General features: G+C 37.6%; 1 protein-coding gene across 1 annotated transcript; it reads right to left on the bottom strand.

Moving 5' to 3' along the window:
• Positions 1-896: 896 nt before the first annotated feature.
• On the bottom strand, positions 897-18,883 carry LOC113071669 (melatonin receptor type 1B-B). The gene is made up of 3 exons (XM_026244964.1): positions 18,501-18,883; positions 18,133-18,381; positions 897-1,925 (listed from the first exon to the last, which is right to left on the bottom strand). The coding sequence occupies exons 2-3, from the start codon at positions 18,326-18,328 to the stop codon at positions 1,078-1,080; spliced, it is 1,044 nt and encodes a 347-aa protein (XP_026100749.1). The 5' UTR covers positions 18,329-18,381; positions 18,501-18,883; the 3' UTR covers positions 897-1,077.
• Between the last annotated feature and the right edge of the window lie 380 nt (positions 18,884-19,263).

Raw genomic sequence — 19,263 nt, 5'->3', positions numbered from 1 at the left:
AGTGATCTCTCTCTCTCTCAGTCTCAAGCGCATTTCATGTTTCTATGGCAACCAGTGAGGGACACTTCGACTGCCACACCGCGTTTTACATTTTCTCCCATTTTTATATTATTATAAATGAACCGTTTAATTTTAAAGTTTTAGTGGTTCAGATTCAGACTCGATGAAGAGCAGAGAGCACAGACAGAGATCAGATGATAGTAAATAAATAACGTCAGCGGCCATGGCATTGCATGAGCAATCGTTATTACAGTTCAAAAGGGCAAACAGTCTAAGTTATTATGCGAATTAACTCGAGTCAGAATGTACATGTGCACAGTAGCATTTGTCATCCGTCACCGTGACATCAAGTGGACTTTTGAAGCTGAAATAATGAGTGGATTCAGCTTGGACTTGGAATAACGAGAGGAATAACATGAATAACTTTCTTGTCGGAGGATTGTAATGCATCACAGGCAGTCGGGTACAAGGAAGAGAGACTACGGCTCTTTAAATTAGGTAAGACAAAAAGCTGTATTCTTCGCAACAGGTTTATTTACTTGTAATAGCAATTTAAGGTGGAATATGTGAACGTCGGGCCCAGTCGGGTCTGTGTCTTCCCGGCGGGTTCGGGTCCAGATTTCAAATAATATACGGGTCGGGTCCGGGTAGACATTTCTCGGATCTACACGGGTCTGTGTCCAGCTTTTGAAATATTAGACGGGTCCGGGTCGGTTCGGTGTAGTACATTACAGGTCTCTGTCGGGTTCGGGCACACATTTTTGGACCCGTGAAGACCTCTACTGTACTGTTTAATAAACCTGCATCTCCAATGCAAACTCATATGATGAAATGTCTTATAGCGCTTATAACGAGGTATCATCTGAAAAGTTCACTGAAACGTAGCACATTTCAGGTTTTGCAGAAATTTATTTATGTCACATATTTCCAATTTGCCTAGGTTAAAAACAAAACAAGCACCCTGAGTTGTGCATAATGGTTCTGTAGCATTAAAAAAAAGGTGTTCACCGTGCATGTAAATTTGCTTCATGCATCCATATTGTTTTTCTCTGAACAGTGATTGGTTTAAAACGAAGGTCACTCATTGTTATTGATGGCCGGTGAGGGTTTGCTCCTTACCCCATCTGTGGCAGCCCTGGAGGTCTCAGTCACAAACCTCCGAGGAATCCACACCGACGTCATGATCCGCACATACTCCTTTCGGAAATTCCGATTGAGGAGTCCGTAAATTATGGCATTGAGGCAACTGTTGAAATAGGCCATAAAGTAGCTGACCACAAAGAGCCACTCTGGAATACGTGGAGCCATAATCTCTGGGTCAATGGCCACAACAAGGCCGATTAGATTGAGCGGAGCCCAGCAGATTGCAAATAAAACGAACACCACAAACATGGTGACAAAGTTGCGCAGGTCGCTGGGTCTTACCCTTGAACGTTCCTCGCTTTTCACCTTTCGCCTCACCTGTATCACCAGAACCCAAATCCTCAGGTAGCAGAAGGTCACCACCGCAATGGGCACCAGGAAGTGAACCACCACCACCACCACAGTGTAGGAGCTGCTGGCAGTCTGCGTGAAGGTGCAGGAGTAAACCCGGGGGTCGTAACTTAGGGAACCCACAAAGAAATTGGGAAGAATGGCCAGCACAGTGAGTGCCCAGATCAGGGCCACTAACAGCAGCGTGTTACGGAAGCTGTAGAGACGTCCGTAGGCAAAACTGTGACAGATGTAGCAGTAACGGTTGATGGCGATGCCAGTGATGTTGAAAACAGAGCCAATCACACTCAGGCCCATTAGGAATCCGCTGACTTTACACTGGGTTTCCCCCAGAGACCAGCCATCATGGAAGATTGCATACAACACCACTGGGTAGGGATAGAAAGCCACCACCAGGTCAGCGAAGGCCAAACTGACAACAAACACATTCCCTGTGCAAAACAGAGCAAGAGAAAGAGGACTTGTTAATAATTTCATTTCTACTAGCATAGTTTGATGCTCATATGATAGCACATTGCTTGTTATGACTACTGTGGCAAAATCAAAAATGTATTACCTAGGTCCCCCTTCCTCAAATCTTGGCCTGGAGATCCAATGTGCTGCTGAGTTTAGCTCCAACCCTGATCAAAGTCACCTGCCTGTGACTTTCTATTGATCCCAAAGACACTGTTTTGTCAGACACAGATTGTCACTGATTAGCTTGCTCAGGTGTGTTTGATTAGGGTAAAAAATAAACTCTGCAGGAAAATGGATCTTGAGGTCCAGATTTGAGGATCCCTGACCTAAGTATGAAGCCCTGCTCCTGGTGCCCATCTGTTCTGCAAAGTTTATATCAAACCTGCTTCATCTCACCTGGCCTGTGATTTTTCAAGTGATCCCTGAAGTGCTTGATTAGCTGGTTCAGGTGTGTTTGATTAGGGTTGGAGCTAAACTCTGCAGGACAGTGGGTCCCCAGGAGCAGGGTTGAAGGCCCAAGTTATTTTATGTGAATACATTTCTTTTATTCACACTGTATCACAGTTTCCACAAAAATAAAAAGAAGCACAGCATTGTTTCAACAGGAATAAAATATATTTTATAAATATGTATTAAAATCAAAAACAGTTCTTTTAAATTGTAATGATTTTTTCAATAATACTAATTTACGCAAATTTTCATAAACTTAATGCAGTTTTGGGTAGCATTAAAGGTTTCAAAGCCAGAAAAAAAAAAATTAATTAATTAAAAAACAAAAACATTTAACAAAACTGTACCCTTATTTTTAATTTGGAACTTTTCTGTTGTCGCAAAAAAAAAAAAAAAAAAAAAAAAAAATGCTTTCAGTTGTGCCTGTCCTGTTAGTACATTTATGTTGACTTATGCCTTAAAAGCACCTTTTCGTAGTATACCTTTCACTTTTGATGCCCTGCTTCCTGCCTTTGCCCCCTTTCAAAGCACTATTCGGACGGGACTAGTTTTCTAAACTACGTTTGAGTTTCGATTCTTACCACCTGACGTCTGTGATTTTCATGTACCAGTTCGGACGGGACTAACATCTCTGTGTTTATTACAGAGGTGGGAGGGTCTGATTTGTGCATCTGGGCGTCACAGAGATGCGTGCATTGCATTCATTCAGAATGATTGCCTTAGTATTATTACACAATAAATACTAAATGGCTAGTATAACAAAACCATGTTAATGTGTGGTTCCTTAAGTTTAACTTGTTTTCTTGTTTTTTTTTTTGTTTTTTTATTAAATTTAATTAAAACATTCTGTAACTGAGTACATAAATAAACGTGAGTAATCTTACCTGATGCTGATATTAATTATAATAGCCGGTATTAAGAGTTTACGTGATCTTGCTCTTGATTTTATTATTAGTTTTTTTTATTATTTATTTGCTGCTAAGCAAATATATCAAACATCCGCGCGGTAAGAGCATCTACGGTAATTCACGTTGGCCAAAACACACAAGGAAATGTGTTGTGAAATAAAACATCACCGGCAATCGCAGACATTCCCATTCGGATGGGATTAGTTTTCTCAGAGGATCACTGAGTTTGCTGAAAAACAGTAGGTAATTTGCTCTGGAATTATCACAGAGGTTGTGTGAGAAAAACACAGATGTGGCAGATTCGGACGGGATTAAAATCACCAAGTACGTCTGTGAAACGCAGATTTCTCTAACGACCCCCTGTAAAACTAGTCCCGTCCGAATAGGGCTCAAGTCTGCTTTATGCCTTTTAAATTGAATTGGGGTAAACTCATGTGAACGACAAGCTGAGAACCAGAGAGCAAATAAGAGAGGAAACAAGAATCAAGAATGACAATGCTACAGAGTGAAAAGAAAAGACAAAGAATGAATCACATCAGTTTCAAAAGCTGGATCCCCAGGGAGTGCTAAGCCTTTGATACTGTGACAACAGAAAAGGATGTGCTCTCTTCAAGCGTCTGCCCTCTCAGATTAATCTCATGCATGGTCTGCTGCGTTTAAAGTTATGTCGACCAATCCATTTACTCACTTTCTAATGTTAAACAGTCACCGTTTACAGCCCATGTAGAATCAGTTGATTGAGCCATCTAATTAATCCAGATAGCCCTTCATTCCGTGATACTGGTGGCAAATATGTGCATACAGATAAATTTTCTGTCTGCAATTTGGAGTGCAATTTTGAGGATTTCCCCGTTATTTTCCCAGGTAGAATAATCAAAATGTAAGGAAGTGGAAAGTTCAACCCCCAGAAAAAAAAAAAAACAATTATAATAAATGTCCAGCTCACATTGTACCCCAAAATGTAAAAATCTATTCCACATTAAATAACAAGTCTATTTTTAGGCATTTTAATTAAATAATATGAATACTAATACAATTAATTTTATTTAAAAGCAGCAAAATCTTACAAGATCTATAATTACTGTAAAATACAATAAATATGCTGCGATGAGAATAACATTTGCTTTTTTTCATGGTAATGATAATTTTGGGAAATATGTGTAATATAATTTATCTTAATAAAAACGAATCTTTATGAGGCTAAAACTAAGATTCTTTTTTTTTCTTCTTAGAGTGAAATGTGATTCTTGCCAAAAGTATTCCTTTAAAAGAATAATTGATTGTATGAAAGTCATGAGTGGTGAACAGCTTCAATGAAGCACACATTTTCCTACAGCTTTTTAGACATCCAGACCATTTTAACATTCAGTGAGTGTCTTTTCTCCTCCCAGCCCTGAGACTCTGGATGAAACATGTAATGTTTAAAGTAAAGCAAAACATTTCACATGGATTTTGCCAGATATCACCAACAGCAAAGCATATACAAAGCTATATTTTCCCATACTTTTCAGCAAATGCCAAAAAGAAACGCTGAAACGCTTCTATTTTTACAAAGCTCATCGTTATGAAAAGCGAGGATTGCTCGGATTGGCCAGCCATCAAGTGCGTTGTGATTGGCTGAATACCTCGAGTGTGTGATGGAAATGTTATGCCCCTTACCACAGAGGTTCCCAATCTCAGTCCTCGCGTCCCCCTGCTCTGATTCATATAATCAGCTCATTAAAAGTGAGCTCCATGCATGAACTGCGTTCTGATTGATATGATCCCTGCACCTTGTTCATTCCTCCCTACTCCCTGAGCAGAGGAAATCAGTTGAAGTTTACTTCACTTCCAAACATTCATTCATGGATTTGCGCTGAGCCACTGCCTGCAGCATCTTGACAGAACACAGAAACAGACAGCAGCATTGTAGGCTGCTCTCACAGGAAACAACCCTCATCCTCCTTAAAATGTGCTGCACACATCTGAATATTTGGGTTGTATACAACAGTGTTGTAAATACAGCTTAACCACTGATTTCCAGTTGTGTCCTCTTTTGGAAGGCAAAACAAAGTAGTTACCCTTTCACAACGAAACACAGCATCTCCACGACATGGCGCCGGCGGCAACAGCGGGAATTAAAGTTACGCCTTCTTTCTTTGCCTGAACATTTGGGCAGCATTATGCAAATCTTCCAACATTCCACATGATGTAGACATGTGGGGCCATGTTAGAATGAGGTGTTTGAGGAGGGCATGGTCGAGTCTGAACTTTGATAAAGAATATCTCTTTGAATTTGAGACTTTAGTCTTTGCAACTTTACAGATCTTCTTTATGCCCCAAGAGTTTGTAACACTCAAAGAGAAAGGAAAACTTGAAATTGCATCATATGACCCCTTTAAAATCTCTAATTCTAGTAAATGTGTTGACTTCACTGTATAATCGTGTTACTAAAGGTAACTTTAAAGGTATAGAGGTATATCATAGAGGTAAAAGCTCCTCATTGAATTAAACTTTCTTTCATTTTATTTTCTTTGTATAAGCATCTCTGAATATTTAAGCATTATCAAGAGATAATTATGCAGAATACTGATGTGGTTCCGAACAATACAGCATAAAAATGAGAAAATGCATGATAATATATTAACATGTACATAGCAACTCACTCTGTCTTAAAAATCAAAATATGACAGCTACAAAAGCTGACAATAAGAACCTAATGAGTAATGCGTGTACGTGACAGCGTGAGACACAAAGCAATCTAGTCTGATGTGAATACATGCACATGATGTGAATATAGTCTGTGAAGTAAGAATAGAAAATTGTTTTAAATTCCACATTCAAAATCATGCACTAGGGTTGCCACAGATTTTTAACAAAATATTTCCATGATTTTTCTATGACTTTGTCCATTTGTAATAGCTGATGAAAGCTTTTAGATCTGAGCATATTAGAAAAATGTATGTAAACCTACATGATAGAAATTGTCTAAAATTGCCTAATAATTGCAGAGAGAGTGACATTAAAGAAATAATAGTTCACCCAAAAAAGCTGTGTGGATTGCTTGTGGAATTTTGTAATGTTTTTAACAGCTGTTTAGACTCCCAATCTGTCTGCATCCATTCACTGCAGAAGATCCATTGGTGAACAAGTGATATAATGCTACATTTCTTCAAATCTGTTCTGATGAAGAAACAAACTCACCTTGGATGGCCTTTGTGTGAGTAAAATTTCAGCAAACTTTCATTATTAGGTGAACAATTCCTTTAACAGCATATGGATGTCACATAGAGATATGAAGAGGAAAATGCAAATAAGGACAAGAAGAAGATGATGAAGAGAAATGTCTTAGTTATTTCCTATTTAAACTAGATAGAGTGTAATGGAAAACCTGACAGAGGAAGCTGGGGAAAGATTCTGAAGGGAGAACAGAAGGCAAGGGTTCTTATTCCATGTCTATGGCTCATTATAAAAGCACTTGAACAGGGTCAGACAGGGTTCTCTAGAGTCCCCCAGAGTACAGTATAAAATGATATGTGCATGCTATGCTCACCTGTCAAAGACTTTATGCGCAAAAAGAAGAGCTACAGCTGTAAAAGACACAGACACTTCTGCTTCAACATGCCCACAAGACAGGTGGCCTTTTTTGCTTTGCCTTATGGATCTTGACAACCTTTGAAATTTTGTGAAGCCATGCCAAGCACGATAATACATCCTGACCCCGCATTTTCTAATGATTTCTGAGGACATCCTTTATTGGGTCTAGGCATTGTGTCCACCAAGGTAAAGGATCTCTTGAGAATGAATGACCACACAAATCAACAGAATATAAGTGAATGACATTGAGTATGGTGCAGTAGTGGGTACTCCCATATAAATGGCTATTTGACCTTTTCTTTACGATAAATTAAATCAATACAAGGATAAATTCACTGTGTAAAAAAACTGCAGTTTTAATCATGAATGTAATAATAAAACTGAACCTTGGGAAAATAAAAAAGGTCAATATATATACCTACAGAATGTAAACAGAAAATGAAGCCAAATCATCAGCAGAAATCCATGCAGTCCTTTCTGACTGATACATCGAAAGTCTTTAGACCATAAGGGCCCTATCATACGCCTGGTGCAATGTGGTGCAAGACAAAGGTGTTTGCTAGTTTCAGCACAGTTCTCATTTTCCCATCCTGCACCATATTGTTTAAATAGCAAATACATTTGCACCCATCTGTGCGCCCATGGGCGTGCTGATCTGAAAACGAGGTGTGTTCAGGCACATTGTTAGTGCTTAGCTATTTTGAGGTACTGAAAATAAACTGCACCATAGACCAACTCATACCTGGTCTAAAATCTGGCGCAATTATTTTCTTTGTTATTTAAAGAGTGGGTTAAAATATAGGTTAGTCCACAACGCGCATACACGCTGCTTATTACACACACAGGGACACACAGCAGCACACAAACATGCAAAATATTATAAATTAAAAAATATATATTATTGTGTAGGCTACATAAATATAGAACTTTCTACATGTCATAATGTTTAGTCATCGCATGTATGAGAATCAGGCTGCCAATTTGCTCGTGCACAAGCAGCTCAATTCTCTTTCTGGGGATGCGTTCTTTTTTGCGCTTGCAAATTTTGCCAGATAAATAGCAAAAACGTCATGACACGAGTGGAAATGGGAAAAGGGAATTGGAGATGAGACTCTGATTGGTTTACTGAATGTTACAACCAAAAAAAAAAAAACTCATTAAGAGCACTTCCTGGGGGTCGAGCGTACTGCGCAGACTCAAACTGAGCTTGATGACGTAGATGTGACGTGAGCAACCTGTCTGACAATTGTTAGTCTTCTAATAGCTATGCCAAGAGAAATCTGAATCACCCACCAAATCTTGCAGAGATGTCAAGCGTGAACAGGAGCAAATTTTGGTAAGTATTCTAATTAATTATTTTGTCATTTTGCATTGTATTTATTTATTTGAAAATTGAATGCCAGTACGCCATATTAAGTTATTTCACATTTGGTTATGTAGGACAGGACATGTTGTAGATGGCTTCCGACCAGGATGAAAGTGATCACATTCATCTTCAAGTGTATCCTATATCTTTAAATAAATAAAGGAATCACGTTAACTGCGATTGACATTGAGATGTTTTTTTTTTTTTCATTGCATGTATAATTTCATGATAATTTCCCCATCCCCCATTAATATAGATACCCCGTTACCCATACTTCATTATTTAATAAAGTAGATAAATTATTGAAAGTTCGTGGATAAATGTTACTTCATATGTAGTGAATACTTCATACTTGCCACATACCAAATTATTTCCAATTCCTCAAAACATTGTTGAACAATTTTGTCCCGTTGCTTTTATGGACTCTCTATGGGCTTCTCCATTGACTTTATGTCTCCACGTCCCCCCGATAGCCTCATAGACAGTAAAAGATTGCCTGCAAGCTTCTCCTGTCCATACGGAAATTTCTCTACTGTGCGACAGAGAGTCGCAGGTTATGACGCAATCGTTATGAGAGTATGACAAACAAATAATAAACGTTTTCATCTTTGTTGGGATTGAATGCTTAGGGACATTTTGCTCTGTTTTGCTTGGGTTTAGAAAATGGAATAAAATAAATTCCATCGCCTATCCTCTCAGGATACCTGCAATCAACCAAAGTAACCCAGGCACATTGTTTTTTCCATTTTTGTGGCATAAACACCAAAAACGATGAAATCTTCCAGTGTTTCTCTATGGCACTAAGACCTAAAGATTTCAGAGTTCTGGTCCCTGTGCAGCTGATACTCAACTGCCATTCATTCATCTTCGTTCGATAGGAGGGGCATACCGATAGGTCCATTATTATTATTGACAACTTTGCAAACTGCTGCTTAATATTTTTGTGGAATGATATGCATTTGTTCCTGGATTCTTTGATTAATAAAATAATATAACAGGATTTATTACAAAACAGATTTTTTTGGAACAATCTAAAAGTCTTTGCTGTCACCTTTAGTGAATTTAATGCTTCCTTGCTGAATAAAAGTGTTAATTTCTAAACACACACACATATGCAAACATTGTGTTCTGACTTGTTTCATGTTCCTCTCATTAAGCGCAAAAAGAAAAAAAACTAACTTTGAATAATTTTGCCCCATCTGGCAGGGATTATATTATTGATATGATTGGTTCTTTACTACATATACTCATACAAAAAAAAAAAGTTCATCATTATAAAGACAAAACAAGGTATATATAATTTGTATTGATATATCATATAATTTTTATTTATTTATCTATTACAACATTGTTTCCATTTAGATGTTAGTGGGTGAGCTCTAGAAAAATTAAATACTTTCAGTTCAGTGCAGTATGCAACAAGAATGATCTGCTTTATTACTCAGAGGTTACTTTCTGATTCATGAGAGAAAAATTACCTGTCTTTGATCACAACCTTTTATCATTTCAAAGGTTCTGCCAGTGAGGAGCTTAGCATTTAAAGTGTAGTTTAAATGTGTAAAGTATAATCCTTGATCCTGAAAGGTTAAAGCACTTTTTCGATATTAACACTGCTGCATACAGTATACTCACTACAACAGTTACATTTTTATACATATATTACAACATGCAGCAGGGTGAAGGACTTGGGTCAAGGCAAATTACTGAGGAACCACTTTTCTATTCCTCTGGAGTGATATATTCACAAGGTCATTTCATACCATGTAAAATATGTAAATCACATTTTAAGGTTGTTACAACTATTGGATTATGCAGATGAGTACAATAACATGTGTTTATTTATTATTATATATTTTTTTTTACGGTTTGCAAATTGTGACGGGGTCCAGTCCTTGAGGATATGAGAACAAGGAAAGATGGAAAAACTGGAATGAGGACCAAACAGAGCAGCACCAAGGGCTAATCTTAATTTGTACCCTGAAGCATGCTCTGTCTGTAGCACCAAATGACAAGCACTACTATTGTGCCCTTGAGCTATGGCCACTGCCACTGCAGCTTCAAACAGCTGTCCTCACTTCCAAAGGATGTGAATGTCCTGTGATGTCATTACGACATGCTCCTTATTTCATCACCAATTAATGAAATACATTTATTGACATTAACTGGCATGAAATAACAGTAGATAGTAGTTAAGTTATTATTGTTATTATTAACAACAACAAAAATGCAATGATGATATTATTATTATATCAATAAAACAACAGCAAAGTAGTTAAAAAACAATAAAAATAATAATACAACTAATATCTACTGTTATTTAATGTAAACTTATTATAAATAATTGGTAATGAATTAAGCAGGATGATTTTCAGTAAGCCATAGATTACAAAAAAAAAACTTAATGGAACTACTCACACATGATCACGCTTTCCTGGTTTACTTTACAATAACCATCTGACAGTTTAACATTCATTAAATAACACATTCACTTTAGATACATTCTATACAGAAAGCTCCAATTACATACAAAATTTTGCCCTTTTTGTTCTGGAATTTGTTGTTTTCCTCTTGATGTATAACTGCTCCATGAGTTTCACATCATTCTGCCAGAGTCTGTCCTCCAACAAAAAACGACCATATAGGTCGTTTGTGGAAGCACCTTATTACGATCTATATTTACGTTTTAAAGTTAAGCGCCCTCTAGCAGGCGTAAAAATAATGACAGTATCGCGTTGCGCCTATCGTCATGAAATGACTTATAACATCATTACCCATCAAAACGCAAGTTTATTTTAATGCAATGTGTGGGCATTTTTTACACCGATCTCACAGTATTTCCTACATATTTTACTAGGTGGCTTATTCGTTCGAATAACCATACCTAACCCCACCCCTAAACCTAACCCTCACAGAAATCATGCTAAATTATGATTTATTGAGCTTATACATTTTCGCTCATGTCCGTTCCCTGGGATTGAACACATGATAGCATGATTACTTATCAAGGTATAACGCAATAATCTACCAACTGAGCTACACAAAATGCAAATCACAGTGCAAATAAAAGAGTACAAAACATTAATATGAAAACGACCTTTTGCCGATAGGGGCGCAATTGTAGTATACGCTCTTATGGGTCATATTTCAGGGATTTGGACAAACAACATTTGTGAGCATATTGGTTGGAGGACAGGTTGTTCTGCCAACACAAATTGAAAAAGACTATATCCCACCTGTCTGAAACCACACCGGCTTCCCTACAGTCCACCCTGTGATCAGCCCAGTCTGAACCTCAGTGTTCCTTCCAGCCAAACACTATTACATCATTCAGCGCTCTGAACAGCCACATAAAAAACGATATCCTCGTTGAAGGCCTCTGTCAAAATATAAAACATGTTGACCTTTGACTCCTTCAAAGTGATAAAATGATTCAGTCCAGAGCTCTGCATTATCATCACTGGTTGTAGGGTATAGATTGATGGATTTCATTAAACTAAAGTGATCAGATAATGCCTCGGTGTATGCATACATAAATGGATCTTAAAAATCTTGACACGTTTTTTTTTTTTTTTTTGTACTGGGTCTGGTTTGTGAAATCAGGAAAGCTGGGTTTAAAGATCATGGTGATGCCTCAGCCTGCCTGTCCAGGATTTTGCTGTTTTATCTTGTGCCAAGGAACAGTCAGCATGCAGCATGCAAAAGAGAACATCTGCATAGAGAGCTAAGTAAAGTTCGCAGAGCTACGAAACCCTTCAGATTCAATTTAGTTCAGTGTTATTTAATATTCTTTATTATGGGCACACTTTTTTTGCATTTCCACAAAAAAATATCTTGGTTGAAAGAGGCCAGGCATAAAAAAGTGATTCCAGGACAACTGTTACTGTCACTGCAACTATCAAGCTCCAAGACCTTTAGTTTAAAGTGTCTGCTGAAAGTAAATACTGAGACTACAACATCATGGTCCACTGAGAATCGAGGACATATCTGTTAAATTTGATGGAAACAGAAAGGGTGGATATATTTTTGTTTCATACATTCAAATCCAAGCATCTTTCAAAAAGTTTAAAAGAGGCTGCAGTCCTGAGAAAAGACAGGTGGAGATAAACAGTTACTGCTGTGAACCTTTGATCAAGTAAACCTGAAAGTAAAGCCGAAACTCTGTCTCCTATTTGAACCTGTGGTACAGCGAAACAAGAACAGAATACAATCAGTTTGATAGAGATTTTCTTTTTCTTCATGTACAATTTCAGATGCTTCCCTGGGCAATGAAATTTGCTGGTACATCAGTGAGAGAAAGACTGGTAAGAAAAAAAGAACAAGGAAAGTGAAAGAAGCAATAAAGGACACCAGCAAAGTTCTATTACATAGGTGAATTCACTCATGACAGGCTCTCCTGGTGCCACTATACAGTAGCTCAACCAGGCTGAATGGATTGAAGAAAACTATGAGATATTCTAAACCTTTTAACAAAACAAGTCAAATTTAATAAGGGAGATACAAGCATTCTTCAAAGGGAGTGTAATAGAAAAAAACACTTAACATTTACTGTTTCATTAATGTGGTAAAGTAAATTTTCATGTCCCTGTCTTATACAGTAACATTCAAAAAGGTCAGAATGTTTTTTTTATGCTTTTGAAAGACATCTTTTATGCGCACCGATGCTGCGTTTATTTGAACAACAATACAAGCAATATCATGAAATATTACAATTTAAAATACCTGTACAGCCCACCTTCCGAAAAAAAATCATGTGTTTTAAAATGTGTCTTTAAATTGCTTAGTTTTCCCAGTGCGTTGTGATTGGCAAACAGTTTAGATGTTGTTTCAGTACGGTCCCCATGCTTTTGCCAAGACATGTACCTGAATCAACATCTTTTGACGATCCTTGATCGACTTTATTGTCCAAAAATATAGACTTAACACAATCCCTACCCCTAAACCTAACCCTACCTATAATTTATTCCTAAAATCAGTGGGAAATGATAGCTGATTAACAAGGGTGTAGAAGCACCTTAACCCGACTGTAAGCCTAAAACAGATATTTCCTGAAAAGTTAATATCTCATTTCTGATAAGTTAATTGGAATGTTGTTCCAGGATCAACAAGGATGTTGATCCAGGAACATGTTATACTTGGTGAAGTCACGCCTGTTGTCTCACTACTGTCACAACCCTTGCCAAAGCAGCAAGTTCCGTCTGCTTCAGTATAGTTAAGGATGGTGTCAATATTGCCATATCAGTTTGAGCCGGATTCAGACGCCAAGAATATTGAACAAGAGGATAGCGAGGAACCTTTGAACGCACAGATATTGTTAGACATTAGAGTGGTAACGTTATTGTTGTTGTTGTTTTTCTTGGCTAAATCATGTTTTAAATATGATGTCAACAACAGCTTATAAATAAGCTAAATAAGTGCATTTACTATGTACAGATAAGTGCAGCTGTAATATGTATTATGTTTATTGTTCTTTAATTCTAACATTATAACAGTGAAAACGGTTGAATTTATTTATACTGTAGTCTAATAATTGAATTTAAAATGTAAATTCTGCAGATTACATTATTGTCCAGTATTGTACTCTTGTACTGGCAGCAATTTATGAAAAAAAAGCATTTCTTCGACATGGCGAAAACTTGATGCTTCAACAGCTCTTCTTGTTTCGTCTGATGCACTAAATCTGCAGCAGCACTTCTTCTTTGTCGTCGTCTGGTCTGATGCACTCAACCAAGTTTTCTAACCACAACCTCGACCCTCCCCAACCCCCAGCCATTCAAATTTTTGTAGGCAGGAATTATTTTTATGATATATTCTAATGGGCTACTTTGTGACATCATAATACCCTAGAAAACAATGCTGTAGTCCAAATGAGCCGTTCATTGTAGTTTTACATTTTTTTTTTAATAAACAAAATATCTCCCTTTTTTGAGTGGACTAAGAATTTTGTAACTTTGTAGATGTTTTTTTATGCCCAAACATACACACTATGCACTGACTAAAATTAAAAAAGTGAAAAAGCATAATAGGACCTCTTTAATATATTTAAAAATGTAATGTATTTTTGTTATGATAAAGCTGAATTTCAGCATCATTACTCCAGTCTTCAGTGTCACATGATCCTTCAGGAATCATTCTAATATACTGATTTTATGCTCAAAAAAACATTATCATCATCAATGCTGAAACAGGCATACTGCTTAATATTTTTGTGGAAACTTTTTTTTTTCAGTATTGTCCATTAATGTTCTGTTTGTCTTTTGAAATAACATGAATTTATTAACAAATATTATATTTATTTTATATTGGCAATAAAGGTTATTTCTGCAAATCTGTACAATTTTTAAAAATACAACTAGTATATAAATTTTTTCTGACTTTTAAATCTCAAAAAGTACTGTCTAAAAGAAAAATCTCTACTATTTTAAAAACAACAGCAAGGTTGACTTCTTGCTCTCAAGAAAAATCTCAAAAAGCGCAGCTAATCATGTGATATATGATGATCTTAAAGGCCTTGTATTTAAAATCCTTGGTACTGACTTTCTTTCAAGTGCCTTAAGAACCATGTGATGCTTGTCTCAGAGCAGACCTTAGCCACATTAAACTGCCCTGTGAGGAGGGTTTCTAGGCACTAAAGAACAGCAGGTGGACTGTTCTTTCTCTCTCTGAACAATGTTCACACAAACCTAAACCTGCAATGTGCATTAAATTCACAGCTCTCTAGCCCAAACACACTTCTGACAGTTACATAAGTTTCTTCTAAACGATTACAAAGCATTCAAGACAGATATAGTAAGTATTTGGATTTGAATGACTGATCTATTGCTGTCCATGGTGCTGAACTGGCAGACACATGCAATGGACTCACATTATCATCTTCGTGCTTGTCTCTGAGGACATGGGATGCAAATTGTGCCAACTGCTGATGTTGCTGATAGCAGTGTTTCTTTGAAGGACTCTGTTATTCCTTTATTCCCTGCTTCCTCTAAATGTCAGACAAACAAACACCCGTCCTTTTTGCAATATGGTGTTAATTTCTTTGGTCTCTTCATGTGTCTGTTTGCGTGACAGGCAGCGGTATTTCTATACTTGGTCAGAACATGAATACCCTGGGAGGTGGTGAGGACAGCACTTCACTTTCACAAGGTTTAAAAGCCGAGATGAGAAAAATCAACAAGGAATTCAAAATCATACACACTCACAGAGAGAGAGCAAAAGCAGATATACACCTTATATGGAATAAACCACAGAGGCTGAAAGGCTTTGACAACTCTGCGGATGGACACTGACCCCATTTAAGTTTAATCATGCATAGCCCTGAGGACAACAGAAAAGCAAGAGTGCACAAAATTCCCCTAGAACACAAACAGAACAAGAATCAAACAGAATATTCAGAATAAACAGAACATAATCAAAATATTTCTTAAAGTAATAGGTCACTCAAAAATGAAAAACAACTGTTTCATTTTTGTTTCAGACCTTCATTCATCTTTGGAACACAATTTAAGATATTTTTGATGAAATCTGAGAGTTTTCTGACCCTGTATAGACAGCAATGCAACTGAAATGTTTTATGGCCCAGAAAGGTACAGTAGTAAGGACATCGATCAAATAGACCATGTGTCTGTGACATTAGTGGTTTAACCGTAATTTTTTGAAGGTGCTAGAATACTTTTGGTCTACAATGCCATTGCCACCAAACACATACCTCAGTGCACACAAACACGTGCTGACAGTCACACTGGCCACTGTAACATCCATACTCATGTGGCAGAGCAGAGCCTACCAGGAATCTGACAACAGAAGGACTTCACTTAACACTCACAACCCCTTTCTAGACACATGATTGCATAACCACACAGGGGACAGTGCAAGGGAGAAGGGCCACTGGACAGTGATACAAAAGAAGCCCTGATTGCCATGTGTCTTCAACTGACAGCTGTTAAGAGTATTCCTGAAATAAATTTTTCACCCAAAAATACAAATTTGCCAAAAAATTTACTCACTCTCAGGCCACCCGAGATGTAGAAGAGGGAATAGGGAACAGATTTAAAGAAATTCAGCACTACATCACTTGCTCACCAATGGATTCTCTGTGTTTGGGTGCCATCAGAATGAGGGTCCAAAACATATGCTTTAAAATTTAAACCATCGCTTCTAGCCAAAATATGAGTCCATAATCAATAATAACATTTCCTCCAGTGAAAAGGTCCAAATACCCTGTTGTCCTCTCACATCAAAATCCAAATGGTGCTTGATCTGTGCATATTTCTCTCCTGATTCAGACGAGACAACTTTTTCACCATAGAAAGCTATTTTATGGATAAAGGATACATATACCCACCCTTTTATCAGAATGTGCCTCATTATCATAAAACACTGAGATATTTACCAGTCATAGACCTTTTATCTCCACGCTCCACATGGGGGTGATTATGCGGTGAATCTGCAAACAGGATTCTGGGAACATACAGTTTTCCTTCTGAATACACTTGTTAGGAGAACGAGGCTGTGAGTTTCTGTCATTTCTCAGCTCTCTGCCCTTGTTAGTTCACACGGCACACACAACTAAAGATCCGTGTGCCATTCTTGAGGTAGTGGGATGGACCACACACAAAATCTGACAGTATTCATACTCAATCCAATGAGCCGTTGATGCCACCTCCATGTGCTCAAATTGCTTTGGAGAGGGAAGGCAGAGAGAGTCAGCAGTGTCTATTAGACAGACGGTGATATAAGACTGTGAGTGTGCCTTTGAAGCAGACAGGTCTGGCTCTTGCTCAATGCGTAAAAAGCATGAGCTTTGAAGTGCGCTCTTGTGTGAGCGCTCTCCACACTTATGTCCCTGCAGATGCACAAACTGTCAAGGGGTTCTGAATGCAGTCCCACTCAATTGAGTCAGCAGTGTGTGGAACAACCCCTCAAACACACGCATGCATATGTTCACACATTGTCACAGGCACTGACAGCGCTGAAATCTGTCTCTCCTCCGAATCTTTCAGAGTCGCACATTACAAGCCTAACAGCAGTGTGACATAATACTTCAATAGTCGTTCCTGTTGTTTTTAGACAGAATTATATGTAATCACAATGTGCAGTTAGGGGTCATTCAAGTGGGTAATTAGATTTAACATCTATTTAAAAACATCAAACACATTAATTTACAATTAAATTAAGGGTCTATTAAGGCTCAGGTGGATGCCAGATTTTCACTGATGTACACGTCCAATTATGCCAAACTACAGTTGTAAGTCTTTGAAGCCCTTACTGTTGAGAGCGATAAGCCGCTGTAAATTATTCATGACATGGTCAAGGTGAAGTGAACTTAACACTACCAAAAACTCAAACTCAAATAAAAATAAAAATGCTGAAACAAATAGTTTCTCCACAAAAACGATTAAAATCTATTGATATGGTTGCTGGAAGTCCCAATTTCGGCATGCATGAGCATATTCGGTGCTAAAATGTTGCTTAAAAAAATAAAAATAAAATAAAATTAGCTGTTCGTTTAAAATTGTCCACTTCCTAAAAAAAATTCCAAGGTTTTTTTTTTTTGTTTTTTTTTGCTATTGATTTAAGGTAATCGCTCACTAACACTACATAGGCTATGCAATACTGTGTTAGCAAACTACTCCATAAGTCGAAAGTGAGGTAAATAAATCCACGCAAGCGTGAACAGTTTGCATTTAACTAACTCAAAATAAGCACGTTTTTCACCTTGTACAATTTACATTTAAGGCAGTACGTCAAATAAGATTCTTGTCAAGTAAAAGGAAACAAGTACACAAATTACTTCATTCAGTGCACAATTCATGATCTATCCCCATTCAACTCTCGAACCTGGTGGCACGTTAAGCGCTACAACAATGAAGATAAATAAAAGCTCACCAGCATTTCTCAGTTTCCGATTCCTGAACACCGAAATTATGACTAACAGGTTACCCAAAACATCCACCACAGTGGTGAAGATCAGCACGCTGGCCAGCACCGCTGTTGCCCAGGCGGGGCGCGCGTTCGAACCCAACGCGCGACCGACGTGCCCCAGTTCTGTGCTGTTCGTCAGAAAGGCGATGTTGTCTGGCATCCCGGACCAACTTGTTCTCCGTGGTTTGGTCTGTTAAAGGTAAGTCACGCAACCTGAGGTAGTAAAGAGAAAATAAACTTAAGCATTTTAAACTAAAAGCGTATATATTTAAACATTTGTGTAACATTTATTTATTTTCCGTTCTTGTAAAAAGCGAGTAATTCCAGCTTGCCTTTCAACCGAAGTTGTGGATAGTTCAGCCATAAATTTCTGTTGCCTCTTGTTGATCCGCGCTCCTCTCATTCCTCTCTCCATAAATACGAGAAAGAGTCCGTGTCAACATCTCCAGCACCTCAGAATAATTTCTGTCTTGTAGTTCATTTGTTTGTCTAGCACCTATTTTCACCTTGCTCCCCCCTCACCTTAAAACTACTAAGGAACAGGACAGTCTTGGCACCGTTTTGCCCCATGGCGACCGTTACGCTCGCTCCAAGTTATTTTTTAAACCAGCTGCTCAGAATTGTAAATCCAGCGCGTGATCAGAGGGGAATCCGTCCAGATGATTGGCTCGCGCTTCGAGCTGAGTTTAACGCCGCACAGCGCAGAGCATGTTTTATTTGAGCGGGAGTTGTCATAACAACCCCTGCGCGCCTCCAACAAAAGTGAATGTGATTACACCTGGCGCGCGTGCGTGCGTGCGTGCGTGTGTGTGTTTCATATATATATATATATATATATATATATATATATATATATATATATATATATATATATATATATATATATATATATATATATATATATATATATATATATATATATATATATAACACTAGGATTTGTGAATAAATGTTGTCTGACTGCTAAAATGTACATTCTATGAAAAAACGTTTTAAAATGAATAGCAGAGAAAATGTTAAAACTGAACAAAACTGAAATCACAGCTCCCATTTTTACCTCAATTATATGGAGGTTAAAGTTACTTTTGTAACTAT

Source organism: Carassius auratus, unplaced genomic scaffold (assembly GCF_003368295.1).
Source record: "Carassius auratus strain Wakin unplaced genomic scaffold, ASM336829v1 scaf_tig00007802, whole genome shotgun sequence".
Lineage (NCBI taxonomy): Eukaryota > Metazoa > Chordata > Actinopteri > Cypriniformes > Cyprinidae > Carassius > Carassius auratus.
Note: the sequence above shows the minus strand (reverse complement) of the source record. Positions and strands in the feature narration are given on the sequence as shown.